General features: G+C 40.1%; 1 protein-coding gene across 3 annotated transcripts in view; it reads right to left on the reverse strand.

Moving 5' to 3' along the window:
- The window catches only part of ncapd3 (non-SMC condensin II complex, subunit D3), a 75486-nt gene that overhangs the window by 31278 nt on the left and 17006 nt on the right, over positions 1 to 27202 (reverse strand). For 2 of the 3 annotated variants that reach the window (XM_038778614.1, XM_038778613.1), the window contains exons 6-21: positions 26275 to 26336; positions 25233 to 25320; positions 24986 to 25122; positions 23968 to 24040; positions 18522 to 18647; positions 17791 to 18043; positions 16348 to 16428; positions 14802 to 14876; positions 13825 to 13898; positions 11998 to 12132; positions 9342 to 9562; positions 9010 to 9201; positions 8280 to 8374; positions 6271 to 6386; positions 5463 to 5570; positions 3677 to 3791 (exon numbers count right to left, since the gene is read on the reverse strand). In XM_038778614.1, the coding sequence (XP_038634542.1) occupies positions 3677 to 3791; positions 5463 to 5570; positions 6271 to 6386; positions 8280 to 8374; positions 9010 to 9201; positions 9342 to 9562; positions 11998 to 12132; positions 13825 to 13898; positions 14802 to 14876; positions 16348 to 16428; positions 17791 to 18043; positions 18522 to 18647; positions 23968 to 24040; positions 24986 to 25122; positions 25233 to 25320; positions 26275 to 26336 (1951 nt within the window). The remainder of the gene's footprint in view (positions 1 to 3676; positions 3792 to 5462; positions 5571 to 6270; positions 6387 to 8279; positions 8375 to 9009; positions 9202 to 9341; positions 9563 to 11997; positions 12133 to 13824; positions 13899 to 14801; positions 14877 to 16347; positions 16429 to 17790; positions 18044 to 18521; positions 18648 to 23967; positions 24041 to 24985; positions 25123 to 25232; positions 25321 to 26274; positions 26337 to 27202) is intronic. The other variant, XM_038778615.1, reaches the window with a different exon arrangement.

Here is a 27202-nt window from a genome sequence, read left to right on the forward strand (position 1 = left end):
ACTAAAAAGTAGGACCTCAAAAAGGTAGTAATCTCAGGATTGCTACCAGTGCCACGAGCTAGTCAGAGTAGGAATGTCAGGATAGATAGGATGGATGCGTGGTGCAAGAGAGAGGGATTCAAATTCCTGGGACATTGGAACCGGTTCTGGGGGTGGTGGGACCAGTACAAACCAGATGGTCTCCTCCGGGGCAGGACTGGAACCGATGTCCTGGGGGGAGGGGGGGTGTGTTTGCTAAAGCTGTTGGGGAAGGTTTAAACTAATGTGGCAGGGGGATGGGAACCAATGCAGGATGTCGGAGGGAAGTAAAAAAGGGCCAGAAAGAAAAAGCAGTAAGGGGGAAAGTGGAAGGCAGAGAGCCATAGTCAAAAATCAAAAAGGGCCACAGTACAGGGAGTGACTGAGGAGAGTGTGAAAAAGGAGGTGGCCAATGCATGATTGAGGGTGCTGTACCTAAATGCGTGTAGTATACGGAACAAGGTAAACGAGCTTGTTGTGCACATTGAAATTGGTCAGTACGATATTGTGGGCCTCACAGAGACGTGGCTGCAAAGGGATCAGGGCTGGGATCTAAATATCCAAGGATATATGTCCTATCAAAAGGACAGGCAGATGGGCAAAGGGGGCGGGGCTGCATTGTTCGTAAGGAATTAAGTTAAATCGATAGCAAGGAGCGATATAGGATCAGAAGGCAATCTCTGTGGGTAGAGTTGAGGAATCGCAAAGGTAAAAAGATCCTGATGGGAGTTATGTGCAGGCCCCCTAGCAGTAGTCAGGATGTGGGGCAGAAAATAAATCAGGAGAATAGAAAAGGCATGTAAAAAAGGCAATGTTACAATAATCATGGGGGACTTCAATTTGCAGGTGGACTGGAAAAATCAGGTTGGTAGTGGATCCCAAGAAATGGAATTTGTGGAATGTCTAAGAGATGATTTTTTGGAGCAGCTTGTGACAGAGGTTACTAGGGAATAGGCAATTCTGGATTTGGTGATGTGTAATGATGCAGACTTGATTAGGGAACTTAAGGTGAAGGAACCGTTAGGGAGCAGTGACCACAATATGATAGAATTTACCCTGCAGTTTGAGAAGGAGAAGCTGCAATCAGATGTAACGGTATTACAATTAAATAAGGGTAACTACAAAGGCATGAGGGAGAAGCTGGCCAGATCTAATTGGAAAAGGAGCCTAGCAGGGAAGACAGTGGAACAGCAATAGCAGGAGTTTTTGGGGGTTATTAGGGAGGCACAACAGAAATTCATCCCAAGGAGGAGGAAACATGCTACAGGGAGGACAAGACAGCCATGGCTGACGGGGGATGTCAAGGACAGCATAAAAGCTAAAGAAAAAGCATACAAAGTGGCAAGGACTAGTGGGAAACCAGAGGATTGGGAAGCTTTTAAAAGCGAGCAGAGGACAACTAACAAAGCAGTAAGGGGGAGAAGATGAAGTATGAGTGCAAGCTAGCTAGTAATATAAAGGAAGATAGAAAGAGATTTTTTCAATATATGAAAGGTAAGAGAGAGGCAAAAATAGACATTGGACCACTAGAAAATGTGGCTGGAGAAGTAATAATAAGAAACAAAGAAATGGCAGACAAACTGAATAGTTACTTTGCATCAGTCTTCATGGTGGAAGACACTAGTGGGATGCCAGAGCTCCAGGAGGACCAGGGGGCAGAGGTGAGTGCAGTGACCATTACTAAGGAGAAGGTTCTGGGGAAACTGAAAGGTCTGAAGGTGGATAAGTCACCTGGACCGGAAGGACTACACCAGAGGGTCCTAAAAGAGATAGCTGAGGAAATTGTGGAGGCACTGGTGATGATCTTTCAGGAATCACTGGAAGCAGGAAGGGTCCCAGAGGACTGGAAGGTGGCTAATGTAACACCACTGTTTAAGAAGGGAGGGAGGCAGAAGATGGGAAATTATAGGCCGGTTAGCCTGACTTTGGTCATTGGTAAGATTTTTAGAGTCTGCTATTAAAGACGAGATCGCGAAGCACTTGGAAGTGCATGGTAAAATAGGACTGAATCAGCATGGCTTTGTCAAAGGGAGGTTGTGTCTGGCAAATCTGTTAGAGCTCTTTGAGGAGGTAACAAGCAAGTTAGACAAAGGAGAACTAGTGGTCGCGATTTATTTAGATTTCCAGAAGGCCTTTGACAAGGTGCCGCATTGGAGACTGTTAAATAAGTTAAGAACTCATGGTGTTCAGGGTAAGATCCTGGCACGGATAGACCATTGGCTGACTGGCAGAAGGCAAAGAGTGGGGATAAAGGGGTCTTTTTCAGGATGGCAGCCGGTGACTAGTGGTGTGCCTCAGGGGTCTGTGCTGGGATCACAACTTTTTACAATATACATTAATGATCTGGAAGAAGGTTCTGAAGGCACTGTTACTAAGTTTGCAGATGATACAAAGATCTGTAGAGGGACAGGTAGTATTGAGGAAGCAAGGGGGCTGCAGAAGGACTTTGACAAGGTAGGAGAGTGGGCAATGAAATGGCAAATGAAATACAATGTGGAAAAGTGTGAGGTTATGCACTTTGGATGGAGGAATTTAGGCACAGAATATTTTCTAAATGGAGATATGCTTTGGAAAGCAGAAGGAAGCACAAAGGGACTTGGAAGTCCTTGTTCACGATTCTCTTAAGGTTAATGTGCAGGTTTAGTCGGCATTTAAGAAGGCAAATGCAATATTAGCATTCATGTTAAGAGGGCTAGAATACAAGACTAGGGATGTACTTCTGAGGCTTTATGAGGCTCTGGTCAGACCCCATTTGGAGTATTGTGAGCAGTTTTTGGTCCCGTATCTAAGAAGGATGTGCTGACCTTTGAACGGGTCCAGAGGAGGTTCACAAGAATTATCCTTGGAATGAACAGCTTGTTGTATGAGGAATGGTTGAGGACTCTGGGTCTGTACTCGTTGGGAGTTTAGAAGGATGAGAGGGGATTTTATTGAAACGTACAAGATACTGCGACGCCCGGATAGCATGGACGTGGAGAGGATGTTTCCACTTGCAGGAAAAACTAGAACCAGAGGACACCATCTCAGATTAAAGGGACGATCCTTTAAAACAGAGGTGAGGAGGAATTTTTTCAGCCAGAGGGTGGTGAATCTGTGGAACTCTTTGCCGCAGAAGGCTAGGAGGTCAATTCACTGAGTGTCTTGAAGACAGAGATAGATAGGCTCTTGATTAATAAGGGGATCAGGGCCTATGGGGAGAAGGCAGGAGAATGGGGATGAGAAAATATCAGCCATGATTGAATGGCGGAGTAGACTCGATGGGCCAAGTAGCCTAATTCTGCTCCTATGTCTTATGGGTCAATAGTGATTTGCCTGTCTGTTTGCTATACTTAAATAGATATTGATCAAATCAAGTTGGGTTGCACATTGAGGTGCATCTGTGAAGCTGCAAATGATGGAAATCGCAGTGTAAAACCCTAAAATCATGTAAATTGACTTAGACATTCAACACATTGCAAAAACTAACTAACCACGATAAATTACATTTTCTGCAGATAAAAGTAATGTTCAGAAGGAAGGTCACCGACCTGCCAAGTATTTGTGACATTTTGCACCTTTATAATAAAGCAAATGAATTTCATTCAGCTTGTTTCAATAACCATGGTCACAATTTTATGCATAATAGGATTCCTAGAGAAAGAAAAATCACCATTCTCACCATGGTCTAAGCTGGTAGGGGTAGCAAGAAACGATTGAACCAGCATGAAGATGCGCTTCTCAACTTTTCCAGGGCACAGCTGTGCTACTTCACCAAGTGTAAAAAGATGCCTCACCTGAAGAAATACAAGATGTTGTACCTGGAACTTAGCAAGTCTCCTGATGCCAAGGAAATCACAACACGCATCTCCCGTAGCATTTGTGGTGTTGGAAGAATAATGGAGTACATCAAATAAATATCGGAACACTCGTTTGTTCTTAAATTGGTTAAGGGGAATGGAATGAAATTTATACATATACTTGATCCTAGATATTTCTTGTGAGATGCACATTGCTCTTATATTCATAATTTCAACCTGCTCTCCACACAATTATTACAGTGACAGGCCAACATTGTATTTTACAATTCAAAGTCCTCTGAAAAAATTCAAGAATATGTAATTAGAAGCATAGAATCTTATAGTGTAGACCATTAGGTCCTTCATAGCTCTGCTGGCTTTGAAAGAGTGGTTCCAATTTAGGCCCACACCTTAGCTTTTACCCCATTATCCTTGAAAATCTGTCGGCTTAAAGTTCATATCCAATTGCCTGATACTTCCAAACCTTCTGATAATATGTTCCAGATATTCACCCTCTGTTCAAAGTATTTTCTCCTCATCCACCACCTAGTCCTTTGGTCAATTATTTTAAATCTTCAGCCTCTGATAACTGAACAACTTGCCCGAGGAAATAGTTTCTATCTACTTGCTCTATCAAACTCAAATTTTGAAAGCTCAAATCACAGTATTAAAATTTCATTCATCCATTATTAACATTTCCAGATTGCGGTTCCATGATAACTTTACATTCTCACTTTATTTAAACCCTATTAAAAATCAGTGATTTGGGGCTTTTAAAAGACAAAGAAGAAAAGTTGGACTGTTCTTTCATCCTTTGACTATCTAAATATCTATATCAATTTCATGCAGCAACGTTTGCTTTACAAGTTTTGAATTTTCATCTGCTATTGATAGGTAACAATGTTCCAGGACAAGCAAGTTACAGCACATTGCAAATTAACCTAATATGGTACCTCTGTAAAAGGTAGTCTAGGGTCCCGACCCAACCACAAGAGAAGACAATTACAATAAACCTTTGTGTTATCCGGCATTGCACCAACTGGAATACATGATTCACCAGAATTTCATGATTTTTTCTTTTATAAAGCTGGTCTGAAGGTCAGAAATAAAGTCAAAGGGTGAATTTTCAAAACCCCGAATGCCAGCGTTGGTCTTGTGGTGATCTGTTTGGCCATACTTTTTTTTTTTAAAGTTGGCCAAGACCCCACCAAAGCTGCCCAAAGATCAGGTGAAACAGTTACTGCTTGGAGCAACTGTCAATGAAGCTGACAGCTTATTTTTCTTTTTTTTGAAAGCTGGTCAGAAGGTCACGGTGCCAGTTGTGGTGTCAGCTTTGTCTTCAATGGTGTTTTACTGTGGTGCCCTGCTGTGCTAAGACCTTTAACTGCTCAACTGCTTCCCCTCTTCGCTGAAGGACAGAGCAGAAACCTTGTCTTGTGTCTGGAGTAAACCTACTCCCAGATAACTGACATTTTGATTAACTGGCACCACCCATTCCTGGAACATGCCGGATAACAAAAAAAAAGCTTACTGTAAGGTTGCAAGACTCTGTAACATTATAGCCTTATTTTGACAGGCATAAAATGCAAAGAGGCGAAGTCAAAATATTCAATTTATTGCAGTGGAAGAGTTTGGCTGCATTTAATAGATATGGATACTGTCACTTACCAATATATTTTCATCTGTAAACGAATCGTCACCATCTCGGAGAACAACATTAGAGATGTAAGACTCGCATGCCAAGATCAGCTTTCCACACACCTGATCCAGTAGGACCTATTACAGAAATACTTTACTATTTGCTCCACAGTGTGATTTTATTCCAACAATAAAACCCCTTCACATATCATGATTTACACTGGTTGATGCATTTTAATAAAAATGTTGATCCCAATGTGTCAGAAAAGGCTGAACAGTAGACTTTTACCATTTCCTGCAAATCCATTCTATAACATCAGCTTACTCTGCACTTTACCATGTGATTATTGTCCAACTTTTCTGGAGTAGTAATTAGTTTTGGAAACCAATTTATGCATGTATGATATACTCAAGAGCAAAATTCCAAAATGATGTTTCATAGACCAATACGATGTTGTGACCAATGTTCCCTAGTTACTGAGCTTTCAATTTTAGTGGCGCCTTGAGAGTGCAGAAAAACACTTCCCACAAAGGAGAGAAAAGAAAATCAGCCTTGGATTATTATTAGCATGCCAGAAATAGAATGCGCAAGTCTGGAAACAGGCCATCCACCTACTTTTAGCGGAATCAGACCTAAATCATAGTAATAGTGGAGTGCATTAAAAAAAAAAATCTGCTGATTAAAGCAGGCCACAACCAGAAAGGTTTCACCAGCATTAACCGCAGAATTGCTATTGATTTGTGTTTTCTCACCATTCGTAATGTATATTTTATACCCAAAAACAGGCATCCAAAAGAGAGTAAATGCTTGTTTATTTTTCAAGATATGCAACCCTACCTGTGTCTCCTCAGGTGTCTCACACTGGGCCTGACAGAGTTTGTACAAGGCTTCGACTGCGGGACTAATGATTTCCGGAGGAGAACAAAATGCATTTATCCAATTCTGGACCTCATCTGTAAGAAAAGCACATGCTTCATAGAATTTTTTAACACATACAGTTGTTGCTCATCAGCGCTGAGATCAAACACAAGGGTCTGATTTTGTTTTGTGACAAGGAATCATGTAGTAATTATAAAAGCCTTACAATGCAGGAGGCCATTTAGCCCATCGAATCTACACTGACCTCTGAAGCATCCTACCTCGGCCCAGTCCCCTGCCCTATCCTTGTAATCCCATAACCCACTTGGACACTAAGAGACAATTTAGAACAGCCAATCTATCTAACCCGCACATCTTTGGACTGTGGGAGAAAACCAGAGCATGCAGGGGAAACCCACGCAGACAAGGGTAGAACGTGCAAACTTGACACAAACAGTTACCCAAGGTTGGGATTGAACCGGGTCCCTGGCGCTGTGCAGCAGCAGTGCTAACCACTGTGCAGTTACAGCACATCTTAATGATCTGTAGTGACATCAAAGTGCTTTGAGACCACTTCAAATGGGTGGGATTATTGGACTTCAAGCAGGTAGAAAGATTAGTTGTCCCCTTTGTTTAACATTTATTGTCAAGACGGAGGATCAATGCATTTGTATGAAATTATCAAAGTACCTCAACATTCAATGCAGTTAGTGCATGTCATATTGGATGAAATCCATACGAACAACACATGACCTTGCTGAATTGAGCACTTGCAAAGCTAAGTCTAGGACTATGGCAGTGCTTCCAATGTGACCCTATTTAAGGGAAAATGCTGGAAAATCTCAGCAATTCTGGCAGCATCTGTAGGGGAGAAAAGAGCTAACATTTCGAGTCCGATGACGCTTTGACAAAGAGTCATCGGACTCGAAACGTGAGCTCTTTTCTCTCCCTACAGATGCTGCCAGACTTGCTGAGAATTTCCAGAATTTTCCCTTTCGTTTCAGATTCCAGCATCCGGAGTAATTTGCTTTTATCCAGTGACCATATTTAAACTCACTTTATGAGAAATTAGGGATGGGCAACAAAGGCTGGCCTTGCCAGAAATGCCCACATCCCATGAAAAGATATACATAAACTCTTGAATTAATGTGTCTGGGATCACAGCTGCCTGGAATCTTTGTCCATCTGGGGACAGAGCCTGAAGCTGAGCCGGGGTTTGCGGTTGAGTCGGGATCAAGTCTCATCCTACAATTCCCGCAGCGGCACCAGGAAGAAGGTTCAGTGCAAGGTCTAAGAGAGAGAGCCTGAGTGACTATTCCCTCCAGGCCAGTCAGAAATCAGGGGGGTGATGGGGGGTAGATGGAGGACGGAATTTCATGAGCCAAAAATCGTTCTACTAAATGGCAGAAATTTCTCATCCCTGTTAACAGTAACTATTTTATATACCAATCATCAAAAAAGTAGAATAAAGCAATTTTGGTGGCAAATTATATCCCTTAGGTCTTGGAAAATGGAACATTTTGTTGCAAACAATATATTGTAGGGTGGATCCACTCTGTTCGGTCACAACAATGTGGTTTAGTTGAGAAAGGCAACCCATTATTACATAAAAGTAACATTTATTTTCAACACAAGCCATCCACTTGCATGGAGTATAACTGTCAATTCGGTGCCACTGTATACAACTTTGCCATGAATTTGCACTCTCTAGTTGGCAGACTGATCAAGCCCAAAAAGAACTTCACATTTGACCCTTGCAACTGACATGAATAAACCATTGTCACATTCATCCGGATGCACCTGAAGCCAAATGGCAGAAACAAAGGAATGAAAATCAAATGCAGCAGTAAGGCAAAGTCAGTTTCAACATCATCAACAGTAGAAAAGGCACAAACGTTAATGCTGTCCCAAATCCTACCACTGTTGCCCCCCTAAATTCATTAGAAACATTTTTTTTAAATCCTTGAATCTTATTGCATTTCACTCACCAATCAAGTTAGACCTAGCCGTCTCAGACAAATGGCGAGCAATGTTTCCCATGACACTCAGAATGTGGCTAGTGCTGTTGTCGATAATCTTTGACCTGCAGATATTAGAAAATAACTTCAGATCAAGGAATTGAAAATTTTACGCTGCATTGGTACGATCTTAAAATTGGACAGCATTGAGCATCTTGTTTTTATAACATTTCACAAATAAATCAGTCTCCCATGAAGAAAGCAGGCCAGTCACATATTCATCCTGAACATGCATCAGCATGGTTTTGATATCTTTATCAGGCCTCTGAATGACGTTAGGTTTCTTCCCTAAAGCTCTTCAAAGCTTAAAAAAACACAAATAACATAGAAGGCTTTCCAAATAGGAACTGCCGCTTAATTATGGGGCAGGGGAATGAATAATACTTAAAAATAAAATTATTCCACCTAGTGCATACTCTCACTGAAAGCTTATTTGATAGCTTCAAAGCAACATCTCTAACAGTAGATCTGGTTGCCTGTGTTATGATGACAAAACTGGGAGTTATTGCTGAAATCACAACATCTTGCTACCTTCCCTCTTATATTGAAGTGGATTCCTACTGTAGGTATTACCTGGAAAGTCTGAATGATACAAACGTTTTACAAAAAAAGAACAGCCAAAATACATCCACACATCATATATTTTTACAGCTAGCTGCAAAATGCAAATGCTTAGCTTGTAAATTTAAAAATTACAAACCTGTAAACATTATCCCAAGAGACTATAATCTTCTCATAATTTAATTTTGGCGATGATCCTGCAATTTTTGAAAGTAGCATCCAGGCAGCAGAAGAATGTTCAGTCTCAGTGTGAGAGATAAGGTTCTTTACAAACGTTGAATTGAATGTATTTTGACGGGACCACAAAAGGAAAGCTTTGGCGAGATAACGACTATAAAAAGAGGACAAAATAATTACTCATCTAGGACTCTAACTTCTCAAGATAAATAAACGGAAAGCATAAAAGTCAACTCAAATGGATTTGGTACATTGAAATATGTGTGAGATATGTGAAGTCCAATACATATTTACCACAGCTCTTGATACTCAATCGCGAGAAATGTCAAAATGTCCCAGGCCAATCTTTGATATTTGTCTTCATCACTGAACTGTCTATAGTCCTTGATTTGTTGTATTATAACTTTATGCAGACAGTCCAATGCTTTTTCCTGCACAGAACTCTCAGAGTCTATTACAATAGGGATGACTCCATTCATCCAAACCTTTTGCAACACTGAGTTACAGGGTTGAGCCTGCAAGAAACATACATAAAAATAGTCTGAGCATAAGAATAACATCCATCATTAGCCACCAATTTGGAAAATAAACATTTTGAACCATAACTTCAGAATGAAAGTAGATTCAATTAACATTACCAACATGTTTTGTGCTACTTAGAACAACTCAAAGAACACTTTCAAATACACATGGGGACTTCTGGACCACAAACATGTAATTCTATCCAAAACAGAATATATAATAGCACTAAATATAAACCTATTGAATTATTTTGATGCAACCACACAAGGAAAAGTTTGACAAGATAATTAATATGGAAAGATAACAAATAATTACTTTCCTAAAATTCTAACTGCTCAAGATAACTGTATGCTAAATGTCAAAGATCTCAAATGATGTTGGTAAATTGAAATATGTACAGTCCAATACACATTTACAAAAGCTCTTGATTCTCAAGCGCGATAAATGTCAAAACGTCCCAGGGTAATCGTTGATATTTTTATTCATCACTGAACTGTCTATAGCCCTTGATTTGTAGTATTATCATTTGATTGAGACAATTCAGGTGTTTTTTCCTTTACAGAATCCTCAAGAGTCTATTACAAATCGGGATGACCACATTCATTCAAGCCTTTTTCCACATAGGGTGAACAGATTTTAATGAATATGGTTGAAAAATTAGATGTGTTACCAAAGCTTTTCATCTCACACTCATCAGGACAAATGGAAGAATGCCAAATTTCAAACAATACAACTGCAGGAGAAAAGGTTGCAGATTGGCTGGCAAATTGACTCTGATTGGCCAAAGGAAAAGCAACAAGGAACAACAGCTCCCCAAGCTCTCAGGTAATTCAAAAAAGAGAGGAGGCTTGATCATTCTTTGGTTTGCAACAAATGGGTGCCCAAGAGTCTCCAATGGTTCTACTAAGGGCAAATCAGCCATGTTATACACTCGACTGATCATTTTAAATTGGTTGTTAGCACAGTGATTGTCACAGTCAGGATCATTCAGCAAATGCTGCCTAATCACAGAAATCAAATCTAACAGTAGATGTATTGTTTTAGGTTTTGAAAGTGTGGACAGGTTGAGCAAGTACCGTCACACTGCTACGATGCAATAAATATTTTCCACTAATAGGATGCTGCAGTAAGTCCAAAAATAATACATTTTGCCTACCACACAATCGAGTATGTAAGAATTCCAGTGCTTGGGCAATGCCAGGTCCCAGCAATTGGCCTTTGCTTGTTCACGACTCATGAAGATTGAGAGTCTAAATATCACAATTTAAAAGCATACTTTCAACTGCAGATGGGTGTCTTGGTCCACAAACAAGCAATTCTATCAAATTTCTATCACCCGCTGCAAACAAAAGAACTGTGTTCAAGCCCTGCACCTTTTTCGAATTATGTGGGAACTTGGAGGTCCGATAGTTCCCTGTTCCTGTCACCATGGGAACACCTCCAACGATCAGAATCTACTTGCCAACCAATCAACACACGTTTGTTGTGATAGTCTGCCATCTGTCATTGTTGTGGTGAAAAGTTTTGGTGACACATGTCTCTTTTCAATGATAGTCCAGATTTGTACTACCAGCCTCATTTTCATCAGTTTAATTCTCCCAATTCTGAATAGTTCTCAAAAATATAGCACTAGAAACTAGGCAACTTTTAGTGTTGAAAGATATTCTCTGCTAGAGACACTTCTGTCTCATCTCCCATTCTCCAGTAAAGGATGACAATCTGGAAACCAATTTCCAGTTATCTGCAAGCAGCCTTGAGAAAATACATGAAGGTAATGCAGTCAGCTAGCCAAGCTTCCATCTTATTTTCCCTCTTCAGAGGGAAATAACTGCCTTCCCTTGGTATGACTGACATTAGAAGTTCCTGATTAAGTAACCACTCTGGGGTGTGATTCAAAAACATGCTTCACTGGTTTGATTATTAATGGCTATGTAGCCACTTTACATGATAGAAAAACATTGCAGAGTCCAAAGTTCACTTTAGGAGAAAGTAGTGAAATTTCAAACATTTTTCAAATCATCTTAATTTTCCACTTTCAACTTAGACCTACACTTATTAAAAGTGCTTTCCATAGGTAGACACAGATAAGCAACCAGGTCCAAAACTACACAAGCGGTGTCTGAGTCAAATATTACAAGCTCTGTAATAACAGTTGACTCAATCTTTGATTTTCTGCTAATGCCACAAGTTTAAAAAAGTTTCTCTGTAACAAGAGCAAAAGAAAATCACATATTTGATTCAAACTCTGGTCACTTTGTGGTACAACTTGTTGATACCAGCTGTATGTTGTTGAACTGTTCGCACTGTTACTTACTCCTATGCCAGCAGGACAGGCATAATCTTATAAAGTCCCTTCATGCATTTATTAAAAGTATTTGGATTGACTAAAGTACACATCCTGATCTGAAAACATTATCAAAAACCGTACCAACAGAAGATCAGTGATCGACTGCAATGCCTGCTTGCGGACAGATGGGGCAGGGTCTCGACAATGGTCCTGTAATGTTGACAGATCTTCTTGGTTGCAAATGGCAATATTGTGTTTTAAAATGCTGACAAACACCTGTAAGGTATGGAGCACAAAACAGCTGATTCACCAGCATATTCAAACATCAAGAAATGAAAATCTAAGCAAAGACCAATTTACATTCAACAACATGAATTACATATTTTATTTTGCACAATTTCCCTCTGGTTGACAACAATTAAACTAAAGGACCAAGGAACTAATCCATTTACTTATTGTACAATTCAAGAAAGCACACAAGTTTTATATGCAATATAAAAATGTATTTTGCATTACATGTATATTATTCAAGGGTCTTGTGTTAACAGCAATCAACCCAACTGGCAAGGGCATGAGAAAAATACCAAGATGTGTACAAATCCAGACTTGTACATACTGTTTGTTTTTTTTATGACGCTCTGTCTATGATGTGGCTGTGGGTCAGGCAACTGGATATTAAACCTTGCATATTTCAATTTTGCAACAAACAAAATAAAAAGGAGGTTGCATGACTTACCTCCACAGCAGTAATTAAATGTTTAAATTAGATCATTGTATTTTATCCACAGCATGAATCTCACCTATATAATCTGGGTTAATGAAAGCCCAGGGCCTGGCCTGTTCACAGTTCTTAAAATATCAGGTATGTTTTGGTTTTCCTCAAGTCTCAACCGGAGTTTTGGTTTATGATTTGCTCCACTTATAAGTTAGTATTGTTGGGTATTCAGCGATTTTGTGTGTTAGATTTCACTGAATCTTCTTGCATTGAAGGCCATTCAACCTACCCCACTTGTGCTGGCTCTCAGACCCAGTTCTGTCTCAATACTAACAAAACTTGTCCTTGGCATCTAATTAACAGCTCAGACCAGCTCCAAAACTTTGACCTCTTTCTCAAGGTGGGGTGATACAACTGATGCCATGTTCTAGGCAAACTGATACCACGTTCTAGGCAGTTTCATTATTTGTGTAGGTTTAGCATCACTTCATTGCTTTTCAACTATAGGCTCCCATTGCTTTGGATTCTTTATTTAAAAAACTATTTGCAACTTTAGCAACTTGTCCTCCAACATCTAATGATTTGTGTAAATAAATGCTTCAGCTTCTTTGCCGCCAAACTGAAGTCTCTCCTTTAGGTATCTACGACTCCTTATCCCTCCTGCCAAAGATATTCACCTATTTTCGGAATTATTTTTCCCAAATTAAATTTCAGCGGACTATGCCTCAAAACTTCCAATCTGTGTTGTCAAGGTATCACTCACAAACGTGTCTGCAAATCTGATAATGGCCCTATGCTCAATCCAAAATGAAAGACTTAAATTACACAAAATTATATTGTGCTTTTCTTCATCAGCAGACACCTTGGAGCACTTTACAGCCAAGAAGTGTTTTTTAAATGTAGACCCCATTGCAATGAATGGCTCCAACACTAGGCCATTGTGACCGTTTCATGTTCTGCAGCCAAATTATGTTGCTACAAGTCACATGCATAGAGCTAGCTCTTATGCACTAGCTTTCTATTCAAATTCAGTGAACTGACTATTGCCTGGAAAATTCAGCACAAGACTGCTCTGAGCTCCCAGTGTAAGTGGAGGGAGGCCAGCTCAACTCAGGATCTTGCCGCCACATTCATCATTTGACTTTCCTTTTGTCATCTAAAAAGAGAACAGGAGAGGCAAACATCTCGTTGCAATACAAGAGTTATAAAAGTAAACAAATAATCAGCACCTTGGCCTCACATGCATACACTACCTGAATGGCTGCTTTTCTGACATTGGTTCTCTCATCATCAGCTCTCAGCCTCAACATGGTCATAATTCCTTTTGCTGTTCAAAAGAAATTCAGGATATTTTATTAACACTTCAAAGGGTCTACTTTTGCTGAGACTGACTTAATACCACTGACACTTCATAGTTTTTAGATCTCATGCACATAGTCAGAGCTTAAACGCATTATTTTGTTAACTTGGAAGAATATTTGGCAGCAAAAGCTGAAATCATTGGGTTGGTATTATCAGTTTGTTCAAATTGCGCACACAGATTTCTAACAGCTGCAACATCCAATTATTTTAATTTACATACAATGGCCACATAATGTGTAACACCAGCACATGAAATATATGCTATAGTGGATTGACTGACATTGTGGGTGCTTTACTTAGCGACTATATGTTTATGCGGGAGCTGATAAATACCAAATTAAATGCAGAAGTGGAATTACGGAAAATCGATGATGATCTCTGAATTAATTTTCAGTACAGCATTCTATAATTAAACTTTAATATTAAAGATCCCGGTTATAAAACAATTTTCCAGTTACTGCGCCAAAGAGAGGAAGCCAGAAACATTATGTCCTTTCTTACCCACTAGTTTTTAAAAAAATTACAACCATATCTAATTTCTCCCAAAATGTTCCTTCGACATTTTTGTTGTGCTTTCTTTTTGTCCCCTTGTCTCTCTTATGGATTTTCTATGCATTTTTTTCTCCTCCCATTAAAGCATTTTCTTCGTGAACTCTACTTCAATTAAGACATTTGAAAAAAACACGACCAACCTGTGCATGGATGCCAGCCAGGAAATGTAATTTAAGACAGCTCAGCAATATCAGAACATGAGTTATTCAAAGAAAAACTAAAATCACATATTACTTTTTGTTTCCATTGTAAAAAACTTTAATCTAAAACTGACAGAAATTATGTAATTCACATAGACATAAATTTTCATGCTCACCACTGGTGAATGTTGAATCCCCAGGGTCTGTGATTTCAATGCTTTTTAGTGTATCCTTGCATTGGTTAGTGGTGGCTAGAAGTTTCAAAATGTTTGAAACAAAATAAATATATCAATATGTACTTTTTTTCCCCCAATCTATATTTTACCATAATGCCACTCCAGTAACCAAATGCAAAAAGAGTTTGGCATGTGATAAAGGAGTTTGGAATGTGATAAGATTTAGTATTTCTAAATATTTATGATAAACCCACAGTGAAAACCAAAAGGCCATAGTGCAGGACCCCAAGGATGAAAACAGTACAATAGGAAACAACGTACATCAAAATCGGGTGTTTCAAAAAACTAAGTTTCTATTTTAAAACCCTGAAAACACGAGGAGCGAAGGATCACGGCTTTAGACACCAACCAAATCGTACTTTATTGGCAGGAGAATTCCACAGCATTTAAATTTCATACCAGCTAGAACGTTAACAGTTTATGGCCAGAAAAATGAAAGAGAAATAGCAAAGAATTATCAGTCACCTACTGACTAATGCATAATGTCAAATAGACTGGAATGTTTCTAATGCGATCTGTTACAGGTTCTTCTGCAGGATGCAGATATAGCAAACTGCCCAAAGAGCATAATGGCAAAAAAATAGATATCCAGCAAAAATTAGGATTGAAGGGCAGCATGGTGGCGCAGTGGGTTAGCCCTGCAACCTCATGGCGCCAAGGACCCAGGTTCGATCCCGGCTCTGGGTCACTGTCTGTGTGTAGTTTGCACATTCTCCCCGTATTTATGTGGGTTTCGTCCCCACAACCCAAAGATGTGCAGGCTAGGTGGATTGGCCACACTAAATTGCCCCTTAATTGGAAAAAATGAATTGGGTACACTAAATAATTTTTTTTTTAAATTAGGATTGCAAGTGAGGAAAAGGTTCAAGGTTTCCCAATAGGGTTGAATGATAAATGTGTTGAGGTCATTTAAGACAGCAAAAACACTACGTCCGTGCAAGAAAAGCAAGCTGTTGCTTATCATTAAAGTCAAAGTCATCAGGAACAGTAAAGCAGAGGAATTTGAAGATTTGTGCAATAAAATGCTGTGAAAGAGTTACAAAGATTACAAAATCAATAAAAACAGCAAGCGTATTTGGCCTCAAAAAGGTTAAAATGAGATTTGACAAAAATCAATCCAACCAGCATGAAGTTAGAGATAGAAAGTAATCAAATCGTTAATATTGGAATGTGGGACTGTAGTGTATGAGAAAAATTGGAAAAAGGAAATGCCAGAAAGATGTAAAATTTGAATCCCAGTGACAGAAATTGCACTGTTATGCTGCCCTTCTTCAAAGACAAGACAGGTGTCAAGACGTATTGCAGAAATGTGGAGTTCAGGGAGTAGGAAATTACAAATACCATAGGCAAATGAAGGAAAATCTGAAATTCCTGGACATGCAATAAAAACAGAATGAGCTCAGATTCGGTCATTTGAATCCATTGTGAATATTCCAACACAAGCCATACCATGCTTTTCTTGAAAGAAAAAAAATTATATGGTTACCTTCATCACCCATCTTGGCAGTACTGCCCAAAGTGTTCAATTCCCCATCTGACCGCCCGTTCAACACCGATTGTTCTTCAACTGCAAAAATTAGCTCAAAATGAGTCATCACAAATGACTGCCGCCCTGGGCCCACTAGTTTATTAGTTTTCTCCAATCTTTAGGAAGCTTCAAGAAGCACTAGCAATTTGATTTAAAAGCTACTTGGAAAGGTATTTTTCTTCAGAAACTGATGCATAAAATCAGAACATAAGAAAGCATACAAGAATGATAGCCAAAAGACAAAGATAGCCAGCAGCAATCCAAACCCAATGCATGCTAGCGTTTAAAGTGGCGGTTTGTTCTCATTTTTACTTCAATACTGACAGGGAGGGCAGCACGGTGGCACAGTGGTTAGCACTGCTGCCTACGGCGCTGAGGACCCGGGTTCGAATCCCGGCCCTGGGTCACTGTCGGTGTGGAGTTTGCACATTCTCCCCGTGTCTGCGTGGGTTTCGCCCCCACAACCCAAAGATGTGCAGGATAGGTAGATTGAACACTCTAAATTGCCCCTTAATTGGAAAAAATAATTGGGTACTCTAAATTTATAAAATAAAAAAAATAAAATAAAATAAAAAACACTGACAGGGAACTGTTCTTAAACTTTTCCTAGGTCATCACCGAATACAAAGTTACAACTTCAGCAGGCAAGACAATGATCAATCAGGCATGTGACTCCATCCAATAATCTAGACCAGTGCTACTCAAAGTGTGGTACGCGTAACGGTACGCGAGCCATCGTCTGCCGGTACGTGGAGTGTTTCCAGAAAAGAAAGAGACAGTAGTGAGTTCAACGCCACGGGAGACTGCCGGTCCCTGGCACATTGAAAAAAAAAACTGCCGGTCCGCCACATCAGATAGTTTGAGATGCACTGATCTAGACCATAAGATGGGTTGATGCTATAATTTCTATTGGAAAAACACAGGATATGTCTATAGTCAACATAAGCACTTGTAATAATAAATTTTAAAAATCGATTTAACTAAATGATTTTGTGAAAAACTGCCCACCATTTAGGTTACATAATTCACTGATAACAGTTAATTAGGTCTGCTGCCATCAATAATTGAGCTGCCACTGCATGTTTCATGACATAAGCGGGCTACGAACCTTATGAATAATTAGATGGGATAACAGGACCAACATTACTCTCTTTGCAAATGAGTGGAGCGTAAGCATTTGAGAGAATAGTATTTTATCAAATATTTGTGCAGCAGCTCCACACGCTCATACCAAGACAATGCTGTATCCCACAGCAGTTAGTCAAATCTGGCATTCTCGATAATTTTCACGCTCACCACTGAGTATTAACTCAGGCATTCTATATATTTCAATGTGCACCCTGCAAAACTGAATGCAAGTTTGTGTAAAGTTGGAATAGATTGAAGAGTGCTGGTACTTACTTCCGAGCAATATTTCCTGAACATACTCCACAGCTGTTGAAGCATTCAAATCTAGGCATTGTGCAAGGAAAGCGAGCGCTCTGCTTCGGACTATAGGAGCCTTGTCAGAGCATCTACCCAAGATTACAACCTGGATCCAGTATTTGTGAGAGAGATACTTCTGATGCTCTGGAGGAATAGAGCTACTTTGTTCCCGCTCTGGCAATTCCAATAATGCCATTGCCACATCCAATGCAAAGTTTCTGTAAGCTACCTGAAAAGCAGGGGAAACAATACAGTTTTTAAAAAAAAGAAGAACAATGCATTATCAATCTTTGCACACCCGAGAGCCAACCATTCAGACAATATTAAAACTCAAAGTCTTGTTATTCAAATAAATTATGCAATTGAAGGAGATACAAGGGAGAAAAACCAAAGACAAAATAAAAATGAATACAAACTACATTAGTCATCACATTTTAGGATACTTGTATTTGAATATAGTGAAGATACCAAAATATTGCCGATTGTAACATGGCGCACAAGGTGCAGACTGAAGAATAGGGACGCAAGTAGGATATCATCTTGATGGCCTGGACATAAAAAATATGGGATGGATCACCCATCTGTTTCTAGAACCTACTTGTTTTTTATTTCATTGTTGAATCAAATGAAGATCAAGCTGGTAGCCAATTTCACCAGACAAAGAAGTTATTAACCCTCACACCCGAAAATACTCAGCAGGTCCTTACCTTGCTGTTTTGTGAATATTTATGCAACCAATGCAAGAAAGCCACAAAGTCCACACAAGGCAGTTTTGTCAGCAATTTCATTAGGGCCTGGGCACCATGGGTACGATATTCCACTTTATCTGGCACCTATAACATAAAACAGTTAAACATAAAACACCAACCTCCTGCTTGCTTCAGATCCCTTCACACTTGAATAGCAAAAATCTATCAATCCTGGATAAATTAACTGAGCTGGCATCTGCTGGTTTTTGTGGGAGAATTTCACGTTCCTATCAGACTTTGCACAAACAAATCATTCCTAAATTCTCACCCGAATTTTTTTTTTTTTTTTTAAAAAGGTGCTGTTTTTATTTCAGATCTCCAACATTCGCAGTATTTTACTCTTATTCTCTTCTGCATGACACTTTTGTTCCTTTGTCCTGGCCTCCCCATCAGTTGAAAGTTTCTCCTATCGACCTGTGATAACCCTCGCGAAGACCATGGCAAAATCGTTGAATGATCGCCCCGAGCGGGCTTCATAGAATAAGAGTTCCCATGGTGAGTGGGTGGAGGCCCATCCAGCTGGGGCTCGTTAGCAGGACCTTTAAATATCGCTCACAGATCCAGACCACCAGTTCCTGATAGTCCTGGGGACTGGAGCGTTTGTTTTGATGCCGCCGCATGTGCAGCTTTATTTTCAGTTTAAAATAAATCAGTTTGGCCTGTCACTCTGCGCCTCCTGGAATTATTACACTACCCTATAAATTTATTTCGAAATCCTGCAGATCTCAATTAAGATAACCCTTTACCTTCAATATTTCAGGGAATATGAGGCTTCTATTTGAGTGATCTTCCCTGATAATCTAAACCTTGGAGCCCTAAAAACAGACTCTGCCCTGCACTCTTTCCTAGGCCAACATATCCTAAAATGTGATGGCCAGAACGGTACACAATAATCCAGATGGGGTCTAACCAGGGCTTTGCACAACCATGGGGAAACTTATTTCACTGTATATTGTAGCATAAAAGGATAACAATCCATTAGATTTCTGATTACTTTTGTACTTGATTATCAAATTCTAGTGATTTGATTTGTCCAAACGTTTGACTTTCACTGCTTCTAGTTTTTCGCTATTTAAAAAAAAAACATTGATCTCACATTTTAGGGCCCAAAATTACATCACACTCACCTTCACTGAATTTGGTTACAGTTTTACTCAGTCGCTTATCTATTATAAATAACCTTTGCAACTTCATAAACCCATTTACAATTCTTTATGTCATTGGCAAACTTGGATAACAAGGTCTTTATTGCATTGTCCAGTCACGGCTGGTTATGGGGTTGGTGCAAATTGTTATGGGACACCACTAGTCATTTTCTTTAATAGGTGACAATTTACATTGTACTTATGGAACAGAAGAGCGAGTGTTTATACTCCACTCAAGCCTCCCTCCTACTCAAAACTTAATTACTCCCGTGGTAGCAGGTTCCACGTGGGCAGCACGGTAGCACAGTGGTTAGCACAGTTGTTTCACAGCTCCAGGATCCGAGGTTCGATTCCCGGCTTGGGTCACGGTCTGTGTGGAGTCTGCACATTTTAGCCCATAGCTGCGTGGGTTTTCTCTGGGTGCTCCGGTTTCCTCCCACAGTCCAAAGATGTGCAGGTTAGGTGGATTGGCTGAGATAAATTGCCCTTAGTGTCCAAAACAGTTTCAGTGGGATTGCTGGGTTACTGGATAGGGTGGCGGTGTGGGCTTAAGTAGGATGCTCTTTCCAAGAGCCAGTGCAGACACAATGGGCTGAATGGCCTCTTTCTGCACTGTAAATTCTATGATTCTAAATCAATTTCTGAGTAAAGAAATGCCTTCTAAATGCTGCACTGGATTTATTCGACAAGCCGATATTTTCACAGCCACCAGGTTTCCCCTGCAAATTAAGGCATCTTCTCAGGGGACTTATTCTGCTCCACCATTGCAACTTTGGCAAAAGATTGTGAAAAACAAGCATCAATGGGGTTTCTGCTGAAATCAGGGCATAAGATGAGAAGCCCCAAGAAAGTTGCCAATGTGAATGTTGACTGAATATTGTGAATGATCAAGGATATCCCAGTCGCCAGAATGTAGATAGTTAACTGATGTCATAGAAAGTGGAAATGCAGCCAGCAAAAACTCAATCAGTCAAGACAAATGGACATGTCAAACAAGTAAAGAATTAACTGTGAGCTTGACTCAGTTGGTTATACATCCACTTATAAGTTTATGGGTTCAAGATCCACTACATGCTTGTTCTCATGGTCTAGGTGTTGATTGACAGTTGTATTGTCAGAAGTATGATCTTTCAAATGTGATTAAATGAAATTCTAAAATTCAAGGAAGACTCCATTAATTATTTAAAAAGCACGTTTTCTGAACACTTGGTCACATTCATGACTCAACTAACGCACTGAAAAGGATTTTCAGGCTTACCATTTTCCATGTGGAATTTTACGGTGTGCTAATTAGTCGATGTATTACCAACTTAATTAAATTAATTTTTACCTACCAATACAGTCATGGACAGGTACATCTGCGGCAGGGCAGGTTGGTGGGGGCGGGTATGTTTTTCTCTCTTGTTGGTTCCCTCACCACCTGTCACAGACCCAGTCTAGTAGCTATGTCCCTTATGACTCATCAGCTCGGTCAGTAGTGGTGCTACCGAATCACTCTTGGTGATGGATATTAAAGTCCACCACCTAGAGTGCATTCTGTGCCCTTGCCACCTTCTTGCTTCCTCCAAGTGGTGTTCAACATGAAGGAGTATAGATTCATTAGCTGACGGTGTATAATACTTGGTAATCAGCAGGTTTGCTTGCCCACGTTTGACTTGAAGCCATGAGACCTCATGGGGTCTGGAGTCATTGTTGAGGACTCCCAGGGTAACTCCCTCCCGACAGTTCACTGTATACTACTGTGTCGGTGGCACAGAACATATTTAGGGAGAGTGATAGTGATGTCTGGAACTGACTAGTCTGTGAGACAGCTCTCCCAATTTTTGCAAATGCCCCCAGATGTTAGTAAGGAGGACATTGCAGGGTTGACAGGGCTGGATTTGCCATTGTCATTTCCAATGCCTGGTCGAAGCTGGGTGGTCCGTCCAGTTTCTTTCCTTTTAGACTTTGTAGCAGTTTTGAAACAACGGAGTGGTTCACTAGGCCATTTCAGAGGGCATTTAAGGTCAAACACATTGCTGTGCATGTGGAGTCAAATGTAGGCCAGACCAGGTTTTGGGATAGACTGCAGATTTCCTTCCCTAAAGGACATTAGTGAAACAGCAGGTTTTTAATGACAATCGGCAATAGTTTCATGGTCATCATTAAACTTTTAATTCTCATCTGCCATGGTGGGATTTGAACCCAGTTCCCCAGATTATTATCCTGGGTCTTTGGATCACCAGTCCACTGCCAATACCACAACATTACTGTCTCCACCAGACGAGACAGTAAATGACAGTACACCTAAAATAATCAATTAGTTGTAAGACGTTGGGAACTCAAAAGGTTGTATATAAAATGGTGTAAGACCATAAAAGACATAGAAGCAGAATTAGGCCACTCAGCCCATCGAATCTGCTCTGCCATTCAATCGTGGCTGATACTTTTCTCATCCCCATTCTCCTGCCTTCTCCCCATAGCCTCTGATCCCCTTATTAATCAAGAATCTATCTATCTCTGTCTGAAAGACACTCAGTGATTTGGCCTTCACATACTTCTGTAGCAGAGTTCCACAAGTTCGCCATCTTCTGGCTGAAGAAAGTCTTCCTCATCTGTTTTAAAGGATCGTCCCTATAGTCTGAGATTGTGTCGTTTGCTTCTAGTTTTTCCAACAAGTGGGAACATCCTCTCCATGTCCACTCTATCCAGCCTCGCAGTATCCTGTAAGTTTCAATAAGATCCCCTCTCATCCTTCTAAACTCCAACGAGTACAGACCCAGAGTCCTCAACCGTTCCTCATATGACAAAGTATAAAGTATAAGATATCTAAATTGATAGAACAGAGATTTTCAACTCTACCACAAACCCAAAACTATTTGTGATTGTACCAAGGGTAAACCTTCTTTGGTCCTGCTCAAATGATCTGCAGCCTTTGACAAGGCTGACCACAGCATCCCCCTCCAACAGCTCTCTGGCATCACCCAGTTTCGTGGGACTGCAATCACCTGGTCCCATTCTTATCTAACCAGTTATAGCCAGAGAACCACCTGCATTAGCTTCTCCCTATTGCCTTCACTTCTGATGTCTTCCAAAGTTCTATCCTTGGTTCACTCCCATTTCTCGTTTATGTGCTACCCCTTGGTGATATGATCAAAGACACATATTTCCATACATGTACTGATGTCACCCAGCTCCAACTCACCATCACCTTTCCATACCCCTCCACTGTCTCAAAATTGTCCTTCGGTGCTGGAGGAACAGAAAATTCCTCCACCAAATATTGGGAAGACCATTGCCTTCAGTCTATGTCACAAGCTCTATTTATAACCAGACCTCAATTTCTTTCCCGAGTAACTGCTTGAGGCTATTCAAATCCTGAACGTAATTTTTGACCACAAGATGAGCTACCGAGTTCTTAATGAAATAAAATGAAAATCGCTTATTGTCACAAGTAGGCTTCAAATGAAGTTACTGTGAAAAGGCCCTAGTCGCCACATTCCGGCGCCACTGCAGCATTAGGAAGACAGCCAACCTTTACCTTTGTTATGTCGCTGGACTCCGCCTCAACTCATCCAGCACTGAAACCCTCTTACTAGACACTAAAGACCTGGATCCTGTAATCAGCATTCGCTGCTATCACCAAGATCCATTTACCTTGTGCTCGCTGATCTACATTGCTCCAGTTTAACCGTGGCTCCAATTTAACCAATACCTCGATTTTGAAATTTATTAAAAGAAAATTACTGCGGATGCTGGAATCTGAAAGGAAAGAGAAATTGCTGGAAAATCTCAGCAGTTCTGTCAGCACCTGTAGGGAGAGGAAAGGGCTAACGTTTCGAGTCCAATGACTCTTTGTCAAAGCTTTGATCTGAAATTTTGAAAAAAACAGATCAGGAAAACCAATTTTTACTGGTTAATGAGTTGGAAACTCAAAAGGTATAAAATAAAGATTAACACCAAAAAACACCCAAGGGAATGTTAGATTCATTTTTAATTCAGGATTGTCAAGATCTGGAAGCTCTAACAGAGACATTAAAACAATTCTAGGTAATGGAAATAATATTAGATAGGGAAAATGCTAAGTATACCAGAATGAGATTAAGCATACAGTGTTAGAGATTCTGTAGAGGTCAATTGAGCTAATTGGCTTCTTCAGTGCTATAATTCGACTCATTTTGCGTGAAATTTGTTGTAGAGAAACTTATGTTGAACCTATCATTTTTAGCATCCTATAGGTTAGCAACTGTAATATATCATTCCAAAAACAAAAATCAAACCTTAGTGCAGATGTGCTGCAGCAAAACCCGAAGTACAGGCAACGCAGTCTCTTCCATCTGATCCACAATGTAACTATGAACAAAATGTTTCACAAAGTCAGAACACTTTCTACTAGATGTTGATCAATTTATCAGCCACTTTTATTGCAGTGTAATTGTTCTTCATATAATATATTCCCTCTCTTTTGTAAACAATTACCACAGAGATCAAAGAAAAATAACACTTAAAAACCTGGATGGCTCTGCGCTAGCTGCTGTTCACTTCTGAATGCAAATTCGAACGAACCAAGGTAATGAAAAATAATATTTTCATAACATCATAGAATCTATAGTGAAGAAGGAGGCCATTCAGCCCAGACTCTGGACCAGTCCTTGTAAAGATCACCATACTTAAGCCCATGCCTCCACCCTATCCCCGTAAACCCAGTAACGAGACCTAACCTTTTGGACAAGGGGTAATTTATCATGGCCAATCCACCTAACCTGCACAACTTTGGACTATGGGAGGAAACCGACGCAGACAAGTGCAAACTCCACAGAGTCTGGATTTGAACCCGGGACTCCACACAGGCTGGAATTGAACCCGGGACCTTGGAGCATTTAGATAGCAGTGCTGACCACTGTGTCACCCCGGGAGTATATGGGAGAGAGTATATGAATATTTGAGACATGAAATATGGGATGCGTAGTATGCTTAGGAGCAATAGGTCACTTTAGACCTATGGTTCTCAAGACTTTCCACCATGGGGGTTTCCTCACCTCATGTCTGAGTCGGTCCTGCTCCAAATGAAGGGGACATGATTATTCAACAACTCTATTACTGTTGTATCACCTGGCTACTGGGTTTATGGATAGAAAACTAGATGGAACCTTCATTTTTTTTTTCAATCCAGAAAATCCCATGTCCCCATCAAACCACATGTAGCTGCATTCTCGAAACAACAACTTATTTTGGATCAAATGCTTTAAAAAAGAATGTTCACTTCAAAAAGAAAAACATTTCATAAGAATTTCTCACCTGACAAATCCAATAGCTTGATCTCTGGCAGCTATAGCTTTCTGTCCCACTCCCAGAAGTACACAAGATTTGGAACCTTCTCCTCCTTCTACCAATAACATTTTATTCAATAGTCTTTGGAAGAGCCAACGGAGTGTCTAGAAAAATGCAAGCAAAAGTACACCCAATTAAATTAATTTCAATGTATTAATTATACTCCAATTAATGGACAGACACTAACATTATGTTAAGCTCTTAAAGCCAGTACCTTATTAACATCACCATGGTTAGGAGAGCACAGTAATTTAAGTCCATAATAAGCCAATTCTGGCAAAGTCTTCATTCTTTCAATATTTCTGACAAGCACAAAAAAAAGAAAAAGCTGAAACAAGAGGACAGTTGTAGTCCAAATAACTCCGATTGTTGAACATATATTTAGCAGATCTGCTAGTTTTAACTAAATCTTTTCTAAAACAAAAATCATCATCAGAATCTGAGCTTAATAAAAATATGCTGCAAATTATTTTTTCCTAAAGTTGCTTCCTCTTTACAATCCAAAATGTCATATCCAACATATTACGCTCAGTTAATGAGAACTCCAGCTACACGGTACATTAATAAACTGTGGAATTTATTTCTTTAGAGCAACAAGTTTTGTTTACAAAGTAGCAGTCTGAGAAATCTAGAGACCAGAGTTGCTTTCGACTGGTCTTTGATCTCCTTTCAAAACCCAGTTCCATGTAGAGGAGGAAGGAAGGAAAAATTAAGCAAGAGATAGAAAACCTCAGAACAACATAAAATCCCCAGGCTAATTAAGATCGATATTTCCATTGTAATCACATAACTAATGTTGTCAAGGGGGGGGGAAACATATGTTCCCCGATAGCTATGGGGTAAAAATCACTGCTGTGCCACTGACCTAAAAATAGTCAGAGAGAAGATACCCAGAAACGGCACTAAAGATGACCACACTACCCCAGTTAATGGAGGTATAAATCAGCCAGCATTTGGACTTCTGATCCTAAGAGGAAGTGTGCAAGTATGAATACCACGGTAGAGGGCAGGCTCAAGGTCAACTATCTGGAGTAGGATAGCTACCCACACTTTTCACCTCACACATAGACAGAGGCGCTGGGGGAGGGGGGGCTGTCTACTGAATACTAGTAAGGGAGCAGAGCTTTAGGAGCATACAGAAATAGAAAAAAATATTCAAAATACACACTTATAGCCAATAAACAAACAACACAGAGGCTACATACATTATTTCAGAGAAATTAGTTAAGTTTTCTTCACTGTATTTGCATACTTACATCGAATCTGAAAAATTTAATACTCCAATTACAGTCTCAAAGTTAGTCAGTTCAGTAAATAGCTACAGAGACAAAAAAGTTTCAAAAACATAAATAATCAGGGTTAATTAAAACCAACACAATCAACTCTCTGCACAAGTATTATCATAAAACAAATCACTTTCACAGTCCAATCACATTATGCCCTAGCACAAAGATATTACTTACCGTATATACTCGCGTATCATGCGACTTTTTAAGACCTAAATTGTAACCTAAATTTGGGGGGGTCGCATGGTACGCGTGATACAAAATTTGCGGGTGTTTTTACTTGCTGTTTTTTCTGATGGGAAGAACTCTTCCATTCTTAGTAACATCTTAATAAACTTCCTCTGTACTTTTCTCTATTGGTTTTGAATTTGAAGCTAGTAAAAAGGAAGCAGTTGGGCCAGATACATTACTGCTCCTGGTAAACAAAAACAGCTCATTCTTTATGCATGTCTGTGGGTTGATTAATATGCTGCTGCTCCATTGTGAGCTGCCTGTGGGGGAAGCGCGGTTTCTGGTGGGTCACGGGATGGCCCTTCCACCATCACCATAAGCGTTCTGGGGTCTCCCACCCCTAATTGTCTCAGCCCTTATTCAATCCTTCTTCACCTAATACTTCAGCTGCCGGTCAGTTCTTGTGTATGACCACAGATTACCTTTAGCCATCACTGCTGTGCTCAGCCAAAATATGTTGGAATTATTCAATTCAAATGTTGCCAGCAGATGCCAATATTATCTTGAGATTCCTCCGGGAGAGAAAGCAGGAAATGGGTTGGCAAATGAACATATGGGGCTGTTAGTGGTGGTGGTGAGATGGGCAGTTGGTTGTGTGTGTGTGTGTGTGTGTGTGTGTGTGGGGGGGGGGGGGGGGGGGGGGGGTGGAGGAAGCGGATGGGGGTGC

Source organism: Scyliorhinus canicula, chromosome 19 (assembly GCF_902713615.1).
Source record: "Scyliorhinus canicula chromosome 19, sScyCan1.1, whole genome shotgun sequence".
Classification (NCBI taxonomy): Eukaryota; Metazoa; Chordata; class Chondrichthyes; order Carcharhiniformes; family Scyliorhinidae; genus Scyliorhinus; species Scyliorhinus canicula.